The sequence below is a fragment of the Mus pahari genome, chromosome 10, assembly GCF_900095145.1.
Source record: "Mus pahari chromosome 10, PAHARI_EIJ_v1.1, whole genome shotgun sequence".
NCBI classification, from domain to species: Eukaryota; Metazoa; Chordata; class Mammalia; order Rodentia; family Muridae; genus Mus; species Mus pahari.
The window spans coordinates 103,237,259-103,251,689 of NC_034599.1; the positions used below are offsets into that span (position 1 = coordinate 103,237,259).

The 14,431-nt window shown below is 43.2% G+C and overlaps 1 protein-coding gene across 1 annotated transcript; it reads left to right on the forward strand.

The window, feature by feature from the left end:
* Positions 1-5,026: 5,026 nt before the first annotated feature.
* On the forward strand, positions 5,027-13,990 carry Spink8 (serine peptidase inhibitor, Kazal type 8 (putative)). Its single transcript, XM_021208034.2, has 5 exons — positions 5,027-5,278; positions 7,508-7,563; positions 8,796-8,917; positions 11,684-11,726; positions 13,734-13,990. Exons 1-5 carry the CDS (start codon positions 5,212-5,214, stop codon positions 13,761-13,763), a joined length of 318 nt encoding a protein of 105 aa, XP_021063693.1. The 5' UTR covers positions 5,027-5,211; the 3' UTR covers positions 13,764-13,990.
* The last annotated feature ends 441 nt before the right edge of the window (positions 13,991-14,431 follow it).

Genomic DNA, 14,431 nt, shown 5'->3' on the forward strand with positions numbered 1-14,431 from the left:
GTTCCACTTCATGTGGGTTGTGGAGGTCAGATTCAAGTCACCGAGTTTACCTTCAATCTCTGAGTCATCCTGACAGCCAGAGCTAACTTTAAAAAAATTGTTTTTTACTTTATGAGTACTTGTTCACATGTATATCTGTGTACCACATGCATTCAGGTGCCCTCAGAGGCAGAGGAGGGCATGGGATCTCCTGGAGCTAGAGTAAGGAGAGCTGTGAGCTCACATGGGCACCTGGGCACCTGGGCACCTGAGCCATGAGCTGACGTGGGTACTGGGAACTGAAGTCAGATTCTCTACAAGAGCAGTGAGTGCCATGATGGCATGTGCCTTTGACCTCCGCACTTGGGAGGCAGAGGCAGGTAGATCTCTATGAGTTTAAGGCCAGCCTGGTCGAAAAGCAAGTCTAGGACAGCCAGGGCTACACAGAGAAATCTCTGTCAGGAAAACAAAACAAAACAAACATTCTGAACCATCCTGTTCTAACACCTGGGAAGTGCAGGCAGTAGAATCAGAAGTTCAAGGTCATCCTCATCCTCAGCCAGGTGAGACCCTTTCTCAACAAACAAACCAATAAAAAAGAGTGCTGATGAGTTATCTCAGTCAGGAAAGTGCTTGCTGATTAAGGCTACAGAACCTGCAGATGTAGAGAGTGTGAATTTGCAATCCTGGCACTGGCAGAGGCAGACTTTTGGCTCTGGATGGCTAGCCAGCCTATTCTACTTGGCAGTACCAGGCCAGTGAAGAAAGAGTGTCTCAAAAAACATGATGGAGGTAGGGTGAGGTGGGTGAAGGGATGAATTATCTCAGTAATCAAGAACACTCATTGCTCTTGCAGAGGACCTGGGATGGTGCCTCAAACCCACATGGCAGCTCACATCAGGTTTTAAGTCAGCTCTGAGGAAACCAATACCCTTTTCTAGCATCCAGGGGTACTGTATGCATGTAGTGAATATACATACATGCAGACAATTCACTCATGCACACATAAAATAAAAACACACAGGTCTTTAAAACAAAGCAAGATAGATAGTGCCTGAGGAATAACAACTGAGTTTGTTATTCATTTACACACCTACCCACATACACGCATCCACACTCACGAGTGCACACACACACACTGATTCTATTAGTCAATTATAGAAATGTTAGAAGTAAATGCCTCAATAAGGCAAATATACAAGCTCCAGTCTTGGCTGAGCTGAATCAGACCCTGTCTCAAAACCTCCTCCCCAAAAGATGAATAGCTAGTTTTGACTCTGGATAAAATAATTAACTATACATGAATAAATGTTAATTAATATGGTGTGCCAGTTATCTGAAGCTATCCTGAACGTAATTGTTGGGCAAGACATGGTGGCTCATGTCTGTAATCCCAGTACTTGGGAGGCAGAAGAAGGACAGAATTTTAGCTACACAGTGCAGCTTGGGTTAGAGAGTGAGACCTTGTCTCAAAAACCTGAAACCAGGCCGGGCCTGGTGGCGCAGGCCTTTAATCCCAGCACTCGGGAGGCAGAGGCAGGCGGATTTCTGAGTTCGAGGCCAGCCTGGTCTACAGAGTGAGTTCCAGGACAGCCAGGACTATACAGAGAAACCCTGTCTCGAAAAACCAAAAAAAAAAAAATCCTGAAACCAGAAAGATGGCTCATCAGATGGGGCACTTCCTGTTCTTCCAGAGGATACAAGTTCAGTTTCTCACCCCAGTTCCTAGCTCGCAAGCGCCTGTAACTACAGCTCCAGGGGATCCAATGCCTTCTTTTGGCCTCCATGGATACCCATAAAATAAAATTAAATTAATTCTTTTTGTTGTTGTTGTTTTGTTTTGTTTTGGCTTTTTGAGAGAGGGTTTCTCTGTGTAGCCCTGGCTGTGCTGGAAATCACTCTGTAGACCAGACTGGCCTGGAACTCACAGAAATCCACCTGCTTTTACAGGAAACCTTGTTTTAAAAAACACAAAAATAAGTATATGCCCTGTTTAATGGCAAATAGCAAGTGGTAGCAAATTTGGCAAGAGGAGCCAGATTTCCAAGTGGCAGTGGACTATATACTCCATCCCCAGAAAGGTGGACTGTGAACTCACAGATATAGGAAGCATGGGATTCATAATCTGAACTGTATTTCCTTTCTTTTTTTTTTTTTTTACTTTTGAGATGAAGTCTCAGTATGGAATATGTAGCCTTGGAACTTACTATGTAGACCAGGCTGGCTGCCCCTCAAACTCCCAAAGATCTACCTGCCTCTTCCTTGAGTGCTGAGACCAAGGGCATCACTACAGCCCTGGCTTGTGTTTATTATTTTGAACTTCAAAGCTCGCTGCTTCCAGGGCCAGGCACTGTCCTGAGATGCACTGCTTCCTGTGAGTCTTCCTATTTCCTCACCAGCTAAAGACTTCCAGCCAGCCAGTTTCTCAGAGCAACTGTGGGAGTCACAGCAGGTAACATGCATAACCAATTTGTAATTTTCTGAGAATGAAAGGGAGTTTTATTATTTATTTTTATTCAGGGAAAGTCATGGGCTGAAGTTATCCAGACAGATCACTTTCCAGAAAATAAGAATGGATTGCTCCGTAGCCGTTTCAGTCCTGCCAGTGAGCTCTTGCTACCAACTCTCTGGCTTTCATTTTGGAAATTTCGTCGGGTACTATTAACACACGTTACCAAAGCTTAAGAGTGTGCCAGTGAGTATCTGGGATTCTGTCCCTTTCTGCTTCTTACTATCTTTTGACTTTCAGGTCCCACCCCAGAAGTAACTGCAACTTTAAAACATATTGAAAAACTCTGGGCACCTATTCCTTCATTTCACAAATATTATTAACCTTTTCTGGTTTTTTTTTTTAATTAATTTTGCTTTAAAAATAATTTTCTTTCTTTTGTTGTCAAACAATGAGACATATATAGCCTTAATAATCTATAATGACTAGACTGTAAAAAAAAGATTAAAGAATATTTTTTTAAGAATCTATAAAAAGTCACAGCTATGCACAATGGCACATTCCTTATTCAGCCAGAAGCAATGTATCTGAAAGTCTCTTCCCAAGATCAGGAGCTGTGTCTGAGTCCTGTAACCAGCTCCAGATGGCTATGAGGCCGCGGTCTCCACAGTTCTTTCCCTCTGGGGACTGTATGTGGGGACTGAATGTAGGGACTGAAAACAGTTTTCAGTCTCTTCTTCTCTGCTACAAAAGGGGCTTCAGATAACTAAGAATTTCCCTCAGAAATCAGTTCCATAAAAAATCAACTTAGCTGGGCAGTGGTGGCGCACTCCTTTAATCCCAGCACTCGGGAGGCAGAGACAGGCAGATTTCTGAGTTTGAGGCCAGCCTGGTCTACAGAGTGAGTTCCAGGACAGCCAGGGCTACACAGAGAAACCCTGTCTTAAAAAACCAGCAGGAAATGGCTATTTATAGGATGGAGTCTATGGTTTGGGTAGGAGGAGGTGGCTGTTCCCGGTGTGCCTCTCAGAGCTTTTGCTGCTGGTTACAATCTGCCAGTGCTGAACGCTAGTGACAGTCTTCCCTAGTCTTTAGAAGTCCTCTTCCCTAAAGTCATGTGTCACTCCTTTTAACCAGCACGGAATCAACAGAGAGCCTGGGCTGCTACTCTACGTACCTATCGGCACGCGACCTCTTAAAGCACCACTGAGAATGGAAAACAAAAAAGCCGTTTGGTGTCTTGTTGCTTTTACAGATCACTACAGAAAGCATGTCTAAAACCACAGAAAGCATAAAACAAACATCTGTGCTCACACACAGAGTTGGGCTTAAAGAATTTGATCAGATAAATTTCTGGGGAGACATAGGAAAAAGCCGGCATGAGATCTGGAGATTGGATGCATGCCTCTAATCCTACACTGACAGGACAGCCTGAACTACAAAGTGAATCTAAGGTTAGCCTGGGCTAGAGTGAGACCCTGTCTCAAAGCAAACAAATGAGCATAAGCTGCAGTAGTGGTTTGGATGTGATTTGGGGCACAGAAAAAAAAGTGGGTGAGTGACTAGGAAGAATGAGAAAATGAAGCTCAAGTGGCATTCAGTAGCCATACACTGGGGTAGCCATACACTGGGGTGAGCTGCTGAATCAGTTATGCTGTCCCGTGAAAGTATTCCCAAGAATATTGGCCTGCTCACTGTTCTGTTGCTGTGAAAAGACAAGATGACCAAGGCAACTCTTAGAAGAGAAAATATTTAGTTGGGCTTGCTTACAGATCAGTTCATCTTCATCATGGTGGGAAGCATGGCAGCATGCAGGAAGACATGGTGCTGAAGAAGTAGCTTAGAACTCTACACAGGATTCTGGCAGCAGAAAGAGTGCAACACTGGGCCTGACTTGAACTCTTTTTTTTTTTTTTTTTTTTAAAGATTTATTTATTTATTTATTTATTTATTTATTTATTTATTATATGTGTGTACTCTGTAGTTGTCTTCAGACACTCCAGAAGAGGGCGTCAGATTTTTGTTACGGATGGTTGTGAGCCACCATGTGGTTGCTGGGATTTGAACTCAGGACCTTTGGAAGAGCAGTCGGTGCTCTTAACCGCTGAGCCATCTCACCAGCCCTTGACTTGAACTCTTGAAACCCCAAAACCATTCCCTTCCTCCAACAAGGCCATACCTCTTCATCTTTCTCAAGTAATGCCACTCGCTGATGACAGAGCATTCAAATCTATGAGCCTATGGGTGCCATTCCTATTCAAGCCACTGTAAGAGGACCTCAGACTTAGTCGGCCCTGAGACCTAAGCACAACTGAGCCTATGACGGCAATACCATCCAAGCTGTAAAACTCAGCACTCAGACAGCACCACCTGTGAAACTAAGACAAAGGCCTAATCCATTAAATCCAGAATTCTGGGAAAGTGTCTAAATGCACCAACCTTGCTTCTTAGCTTCTGGGGGTTGCTCTTATGTAGGAGTTAGAGAAATTACTGAAGAGAACAACCTGTGACTCGTGTCTGTTGCAGGAACACTGATTCTGCAGATGGTTATCACAGAAGGAATTTCTCCCCCAGAGAACGGAGAGGGAGAACAGGAAAGGCTACTTTTCTCTACACTGCCGGGTCAGCAGAGATAAAGCTGCTGCCCTCCAAAAGAGGGCTGATAACATTCACTGACGTCTTTAACACTGAGCTGAGGCTCCTTCAGTCAGGAGTGTCTTCCACAGCTGAAAGCAAATAAAGCCAGAGGGCAAATAACTGCTTCCTTCCACAGATCTGTCACCATGAAGGTGATCTTCTCTGTTGCCGTCCTTGTTCTAGCCAGCTCAGTGTGGACTTCCTTTGCAGTTGGTGAGTTACAACTTTTTGCTCTATCCATATTTTCTGCAGTATATCTAATCTATGGGGATACTAGAGATGTAAATGCCATTAGATTCATTCGTTCGTTTACTCATTCACAGTGCTGGAGATTGAATACCTTGTGCATATTGCCTAAGCATTGTACCATTTAGCCATACCCCCAGTCACCATTTAGATTTATTTGATCCTTAACTGCTCATTTTACAAATGAAGCAGAAATCCAGAGAAAGAAAAGATTCTCACAGTGTTACTGGTATCAAAACTGGGAGTTGGATTCTCTGTACATATCTCAAGCACAAAAAGAACTTCAGTAGGCTCTGTGGGAGACTATTCTTCTGGCTAATGAATGACAGTGTTTAGCAAATACAGCATCCACAGTTAACTGTAGAGGCTCTGGGGCCCTGCCCCACACATTCTTTCCCATTTAGACTTTTTTCTCAGCATTTGCCACATCAGTGGCAGCTACCCGTGTGGCCCATTTGCCAGATGTCTTGTCTGAAACAGAACATTTATCATCAATAGGAATTATTTTTCTCAATTCTGAGAGAATGTTTGCTTCGTAACAGCTTAAATTACATAAGGCATCATCTATATTGCTCCCAAGATCTTTAATACCCTAACAGTTTCCCGGGGCACAGAATTAGCTTATTACATATCCAAGAAATATTTACTGTGCTGCAAACTTAAGCTAGATAGCTTACATGGCAGTAATGTCCCCAGACTCACAGTAGGACACAACAATGGTAGAAGATACAGTGATAGCATGACCCATGCCAAGTATAAATAAGTATTTTCATAAATTACTCAAGAAGAAAGTACATTAAGACTGTGTAGATGTCAGACATGGTTGTCCACACCTTTAATCCCAACACTTCAGAGGCAGGGGCAGGTGGATCTCTGTGAATTTGAGCTTGAGACCAGCCTGGTCTACAGAGTGAATTCCAGGACAGCCAGGGCTATGTAGAGAGATCCTGCTGTTCGATGACTTGAAGTTATATGACTCAACTATAATTAATTATGTATGATTCTTCTATAATTACTTACATGTAGACTAGTGAAACTCAACATCCTTTAAGGTATCTCAATATTAGTATTACAGATAATTTATAACCTAAAATATATTTTCTTAACCAACTAATACAAATACAAGTGGCAGGGATGGTTGAGGGTGCTCAGAAGAGTGCTTGCCTAACATGCACAAAGCCCTGGGCTCCATCCCTAGCACCACATAACTGGACACAGGCACACATCTGTAATACTAGCACGTTATTAGAAGCCAGCAGGAGGTAGAGGAAGCAGGCTCAGAAGTTCAAGATCATCCTGGACTTATACAGTAATCCCAAAGCCAGCCTAGACTACACAGACCCTAAAGAAAGACAGGCAGAGGGCTGGAGAGATTGCTCAGTGGTTAAGAGCACTGACTGCTCTTCCAGAGGTCCTGAGTTCAAATCCCAGCAACCACATGGTGGCTCATAACCATCTGTAATGGGATATGATGCCTTCTTCTGGTGGGTCTGACACACCAGTGTACTCATATACATACAACAAATAAAATCTTTAAAAAAAAAAAAAAAAAGGAAGGAAGGAAGGAAGATACGGGCCAGCTGTCTAGCAGAATAAAAGGGCCTGGTTGTCAGGGTAAGAAAAGGGATATGTGCAGAGTACAGGGAGGATTGCCAAAGAACTTTCCTTTAAGGCGTATCTCATGTGCACAAGTGCTTTGCTGGCATGCACACATGTGGACTGTTTGTGATTCACTGCTTCCAGAACAAGAAAAAGACTCTGGAGTTGTGAGTGATTGTGAGCCAATGTTTGGGTGCTGGGAACTGAACCTTGGTCTTCTACAAGAGCAGTAAGTACTCTTAACTGCTGAGCCACCTCGGCAGCATCAAAAAATAGTTTATATTTATGTAAAAGTGTCTTTATGAAACCCAGTACCACATAAAATGATATATACCAATTTTTTTAAAGGAACTTTAAAAATGACAAAAAAATTAAAACCTATGAATTTTCTAAGTTATTTCCCCAAGAAGTGGATGGACCAGATTTCTGTTTCACTCCTGTTTGTTCCTGTAGAGGTCAGCTTGTGCTAAAAGGGAACCCCTGGACTCTAATGATGGGAAGGGATGCTCCTGAATGACAAGCAGGGCCCCCTTCACCTACTCTTTTCCCTGAGGTCATAGGCAGGGCAGTAACTTCTGTGTATTCTCCATCTTCCAGATTTCGTTCTTCCTATGAGCTTTCACATGACCGAGGAGCTCCTACAAAAGACAAAGGTGAGCTCTACTTCCTAGGTTCCAAGAACAGGAACAGAGAGAGAGCCAGCTTCCCTCCCAGGTCCTTCTGAAGGTGGCGAACAGGAGTGACTTGCCTGGGAACACCATAATCATAAGAGAGCCTAAGTGAGTGAGGCTCATGTAGTTGCCCCTTGGAGCTCTTCCTACACATTACTCCAGTCTGCAAGCTACCTGTGAGATCCACCATTAAATGCATGAGAAGGTCGTGGCTCAAATCCAGGTTGGTCCCATGCTGGTGGGAATATTATTTCCACAGTGATAACCAGGATATTTATGCATCACCCTCACACCCAAACCCCAAGATGCATTCTGTCAACCCTTCCTCTTAACTGTGCTGCGGTAAGTGTGAGTATACTGGTATTTAAGACAGTACAGATTGTAAGTCACTCACCCATGCTTATAAGAAATTCCAGTTTTTACCAGGCATGCTGTCTCGTGTTAGTTCTAGCACTAGGGAGACACAGATAGAAAGTTCTATGTGAGTCTACGGCCAGCCTCATCTACATAGTAAGTTCCAGGACAGCTAGGGCTACATAGAGAGACTCTGTCTCAAAAAAAAGTAGAAATATTAAAAAGTAGAAAACTACCCATTCCTTTAATCCCAGCACAGGGAAGGCCTCTGAGTTTGAGGCAGCCTGGTCTACAGAGTGCGTTCCAGGGCAACCAGGGCTACACAGAGAAAAAAAAGTAGAAGAGGAAGCAACAAAAAGAAAAAGGAAGAAATTCCCTTCCTTTTCTCTTAAAACTTTATCTTAACTTATGTGAGTCTATATGAGTGCACACCAAATGTACACTGGCATGCACAGAAGCCAGAAGATCCCCTGGAACTAGAATTACGGGCAGTTGTAAGCCATCTGGTACAGGAGCTGGAACTCCATTCCTCTGAAAGAGCAACAAGTGCTGAGCCATCCCTCAGCTCCAGAAATGCCTGTCTGGAAAGACATTTCCCAGCTTTTACTTTCTATACTGTAACAATGACACCTTGGCATTGTGGAACAGAGACTGACTTTCTGATAAGAAAGAGGTGGGAGGCGAGGAAATGCACATAGTTATATAAGTAACAATGGTAAAAACCAGGATAGATGTGGAGGGTCTGAAGCCTGTCTTCTGAACTCCTGGTCTAGTGTTCCTTACTCCATCCTCATTCCTGCTACCACCAGGCCAATGGGCCTGGGGGGATGAATGAAGCCGTGTTCTCTGTCTCACTTCAGGCCTTGTGCATCAAGAATATACAGATATGTTGGATACTTAGCTACTTCAAGGTCAGTGAGCCTATATGTGGCAGTAACCAAGTGACCTATGAGGGCGAGTGCCATCTCTGCTCCGGAATTCTGTGAGTCTGCATTTTATTATTCCTTCCCTCAGCCAACTCCCATTAGAGTGTCCTTCACACAACCCTCCATTACCTGCTTTTCCATTAGTCCCCTCTCTACTCTTGAACCCCAAAGTGGAATGGGATCCTGTTCTAATAATGCAGAAACAGAAAGTCACAGAGGTCAGAGCACGTGTCTGGCATGGACAGTGACCAAATGGAGGGAACTCAGTAGCAAGCAGGCACAGCATTCAGACCATGTGACCCTGTTGGTTCACCAGGCTACAGAACAGCCTAATGAAGCAGAGATGGGCTGGTGAGATGGCTCGGGATGTAACTGCACTTGACACCAAGCCTGATGACATGGTATTTGATCCTAGGGACTCACATGGTAGAAGGACAACCCTAAATTCCTGACCTACACACACACCACACCACACACATGTACACAAACACATACTTACACATGCACACACTCACATGTTAGGACAGCCCTAAATTCCTGACCTCCACACACAAACCACACCACACACATGTATACAAACACATGCTCACACATGCACACAAAATATGTCATTAAAACATGCCTTAAAGAGGAGGAGGGGGATGGGCATAAATGGAGGAATGAAGAGAAGTGGAGGAGGATGATGGGGAAGAGGAGGAAGCTGGGTGATAGATTTACCCAACTAATGGTTTATTGGCCTTTAAATCAAGATTATCCTCCCCCCCCCCAGTTTTGTTTTGTTTTTTAATGTTCATCCTGTTAGCAGTTTAGTTTGGGGCCTGTGAGATTTAGTTTTTGGAAACAACTGCAAAATACCCAACTCTGATCCAAGGCACAGAAGTCTGCACATCACATATGGCTAGGTCAAACGTCTCTCCCTCCTTGTCTTCATCTTTTTTAAGAAAAAGAATATCTTCTTGGTTAGTATGAGAGATGTTTGGTCAAGTAGGAATGAACTTTGTTTGATGTCCTTGGTTGTACAAACACTAAAACTTACACTAGAGTCCATAAGAGTTGTGAGGTAATTTTGTTTTGTTTTTCGAGACAGGATTTCTCAATGTAACCAGTCTTGGATGTCTTGGAGTCACTCTGTAGACCAGGCTAGCCTTGTGAACTCATAGAGATCCACTTGCTTCTGCCTCCTGAGTGCTGGGATTAAAGGCATATACTACCATGTCCAGCTATGAGGTAAATTTTTATATCAGCCTCAGTGACTGGCATAGATAATTGCCTACTGCAGCAGCTAATACTCATAGAACAAGAGACCAAGAGGCACTGTTATATACAAACTCACTTTTACTATATTTAAAAAATTAGGGATTGAGGAGATGGCTCAGTGGGACCATGTTTGTGGGACCAGTATGAAGGACAGAGTTCAAATTCCCAATAGCCACCTGAGAAAGGCATCCACGGCTGCTTGCCTGCAGCCCCAGTGCTGGGGACAGAGGCAGGAGGAACACTGTGGCTCGTCAGCACCAGCCGAAGTCTGGGGTCAGTGAGAGACCCTATCTCAAGAAAATAAAGTAAGAGAGGATACAGCAGGCTCTCCACATGGACACACTGAAGCAGGCACCTGCACGCACGCACGAGAAGACAGCACACACATACATCACACACACACACATATAAATACTAAATAAACATAAAACTGTTTTCTTGAGTTGTAGCTATAGCTCAGAAGTAGAACTCTTTCTTGTTATATGTGAGGCCCTGTGTTCAATATCTTCAACAATTCAAAAGTAATTATGGTGTACATGTGTGATCCCGTTACTCAGGAGACAGACACAGACAGATGTCTGTGAGCTGGAAGCCAGTCTGGTATACACAGCAAGGTCTCTAGGCCTGCCAAAGCTGCACAGTACACCCATCTAAGACAAACAAACAAAACCAAAAATAATTACAATAAAGTATATTCACTCGGTGGTGGTGGTGGTGGTGGTGCACACCTTTAATCCCAGCATTTGGGAGGCAGAGGCAGGCAGATCTCTGAATTTGAAGCCAGCCTGGTCTACATACTAAGTTGTACGACAACCAGGACTGTACAAAGAAACCCTATCTAGAAAAATGAAAATAAATTAATTAAAGAAATTAAATATTGTCTTAACAGTTGTCCTGAGATCACAAATGAACTTTACAGTATAGCAGTAATTTTATGGAGGGTGGTCTACCCAACTCTATCTATCCTTTAGCTCCCGAGTAAAAGACTTAAAATTGCCGGGCGGTGGTGGTGCATGCCTTTAATCCCAGCACTCGGGAGGCAGAGGCAGGCAGATTTCTGAGTTCAAGGCCAGCCTGGTCTACAAAGTGAGTTCGAAGACAGCCAAGGCTATACAGAGAAACCCTGTTCAGGAGCCCTTGGAAGCCAGAAAAGGTCATCGGATCCCCTGGAGCTAGAATCACAGGCTGTTGTAAGCTGCCCAAACTCACCCACTTCTAACACAGACACACACGCAGGCAAACCACATACACACATAAAATAAATGCATCATATATATATTCAGTGTTATTAACAAAATATTTCTCTCTTTACTTTGTTGAAGACTACCAAGAAAGAATTGGTGGGTTATGGTTTATGGCATACCACAAAACAAAAATAATCATTTCAATACAGCCAGTGGTAGTGCACACCTTTGGTCCCAGCACTCAGGAGGCAAAAAGCAGGCTATCTCTGAGTTCAGGACAGCCTGGTCTACAGACTGAGTTTCAGGACAGCGACAGTTAGACACAGTAACTGTCTCAAAAAATAAAAATCAAACAAATAATGATTTCCTAATTTTTTCCAGATATGAAGACAGAACTGTAATTAAAGTGCATGATGGGCCATGTGTAAGTAAAGTCTCTTTTCCTTTTTCATTTTTAAGAGTAAAGCAAGAGGGGTTGGAGATATGGCTCAACCTGTAAGAGCACTGACTGCTCTTCCAAAGGTCCTGAGTTCAATTCCCTGCAACCACATGGTGGCTCAAAACCACCCGTGATGAGATCTGACACCCTCTTCTGGTGCATGTGAAGACATCTACAGTGTACTTATATATAGTAATTAATAAACAAATCTTTTTTTAAAAAATAGTAAAGCAAGAAATGAAAATGTTATGACTCAACAGAGTAACAATCCATTCTCCTAAATTTTTTTGTTAAACATTAAGACTATGTTAGTTTTCTCTAAAACTGTTAGAAAATATTTTATTCCTATGATTATTCCAGCTGATGTCAGATCTCTGGTACGTGAAGAACACTGCAAGTAAGTTAGTAGATAGCTGGCAGAACCTGGAAGGAAATGTTATTATTCTAACTTCCCATATCTCAGGCAGAAAACAAGAATAGGTATCTCTTCCTCCTTCCTTTTAACAACCCTCTATCCCCTTGGGGTGTTTGCTTGCTTGCTTGTTTGTTTTTTTGAGACAGAGTCCTGGAACTCTCTATGTAGACCAGATTGACCTTGAACTCACAGAGAACCACCTGCCTCTGCCTCTAGAGTGCTGGGACCAAAGCCATGCACTTGTATCTTTGGGGGGGTTGTTTGGTTGGTTGGTTGGTTGGTTGGTTGGTTGGTTTTGTTTGTTTGTTTGGTTGGTTGGTTTTGGTTTTTGATTTTTGGAGACAGGGTTTCTCTGTGTAGCCCTGGCTGTCCTGGAACTCACTCTGTAGGCCAGGCTGGCCTCGAACTCAGAAATCCGCCTGCCTCTGCCTCCCAAGTGCTGGGATTAAAGGCGTGCGCCACCACGCCCAGCTCACTTGTATCTTAATATTCAAAAAAACTGACATAAAAATAGGCAAAGACTAGTTTTACAGAAAAAAGAGAAAAGTCAGATCTATATGCTAGCACCTGGGAGGCTACAGCAGGATTGTAATTTGGGGACTGGCCTTGCCTCCACTGTAAGACCTTGTTTCTAAAACAAAAATCAGTGACAGAATGTGTTCTTGGTTGATCCTGAGCTAATTAACATGAAAGCTGGTTCAAATGTTCTTAAATAACTGGACAAATTCAAATTGAAACAATAATGGCATTCCAATTTACCAGCTACACTGGGAAAGGCTGGGATTTATCCAGTGCTGGTGGAGACAAGAGGACAGTAGTCTCATCATGGCTAAGAGCAGGGAGGACTTAAAAGTCATTGTGGAGAACAATCAGGTTTTAGACAGTGCAACAAATTAAGTTCATATGTATCTTATGGACCAGTATTTCCAAACCTTGAAAACTACAAAGATAGTTCTCGGCTTTGCAAAGTGACATACATGTCTACGACAGACAGTGGTTATCACATGGTGAAGCAAAGGAGACTGGCCCTTCCACCTCACAGCCTTGCACAGGTTCTATGTATCATACAGCAGGAGAAGGGCTGGCCCTTATAACCTATCCCCAGCCCTGTTTCCTGCCTAGCACCACCCCCTTTACTGCTAGCTCCTTTCCCAGATCCCTCACGGGATCTTTAAAGTCATAGCTCTTAGCTACATCTCATAGTCAAAGAAGCAGAGGTCTGGAGAGGCCATGTGACTTACTTCAAACCCTGAGCTAGAAATGGCTGGGGCTAAATGTGGGTATCAGTTTCCCATTCCGTACTTCACGAAGCCCTTGTTCTATCCCAGTGTGCCACACATCTCTAATTTAATGCTTCTACTTCCCCTCTGCTGGAGTGGACCCACATCCTTTGCTTTCCTCTCTGCTCACATCTATTTTCTTTTTATTCTACAATGAGATCAGAATGTCTCTAGTTGGTCTCAGTCCGCTGTTCAGCACCCTTCTGCTGGACTGTGGGTATGTGTGGTTACCAATGCATTGGCTTTTCTCTTAATCTCGCTGACCTCAGTTCCTCTAAGCAAACATTTCTTTTACAGGAACACTCCTCGGATGAGTCTGAACACTGATAAATGTTACTGAGTTCTCAGAGAGCCACGTGGAGCATGACTGACTCTTCAAAGATACCCAATTTGGGAGACAGGGTCTGGAGTTCAGTGGTAGAGTACACTAGTGTGTATGAAGCCTTAGCAAGTGTTAAAAGAGAACAGCGCCTTGAGAAGAACATCTTGGTAATAGAAAATACTTGGATCAAATTCATTGATTTGTTTCTTCAATAAATGATTCTCAGCATAAACTTGGCTGGCAAACATTTTCTCCGTCAATAAGAACCTTTTCCTTTTGGGGGAGAGTTGGTAGGGTTTTTGTTTGTTTGTTTGAGACAGGGCTTCTCACTGTGTAGACCAGGTTAGACTTGAACTCAGAGATCCAACTACCCCTGACTCCTGAATGTTGGGATTAAAGGTGTGCACTACCACCACCACCACCTGGCAAGAACCTTTTCAATATATCAGATACTCAATGTTCTCATTACTCTATATTTTCATAAAAATTGTGACCAAATAACCAATGAGATGTAAAATGTAGGAATAATCTCAGTAGCAGCAATGTTTACAAGCTGAGGGCTTTGGTCATAACTGAGTTTAATATGTGTCCTGTGAGCAGTATAGCTTGCAGCATGTCTCATAACAACTAAACATAATAGAGTCCTGTGAAGTGTGTGTCTGTGTACCACAAG

Bases quoted from the DNA above. Each gene is read 5' to 3' on its own strand.
- Spink8 (XM_021208034.2), top strand. From the start codon at position 5,212: ATGAAGGTGATCTTCTCTGTTGCCGTCCTTGTTCTAGCCAGCTCAGTG. The intron at 5,279-7,507 runs GTGAGTTACAAC...TCCATCTTCCAG, and splicing joins GTGGACTTCCTTTGCAGTTG to ATTTCGTTCTTCCTATGAGC. The intron at 7,564-8,795 runs GTGAGCTCTACT...GTCTCACTTCAG, and splicing joins AGCTCCTACAAAAGACAAAG to GCCTTGTGCATCAAGAATAT.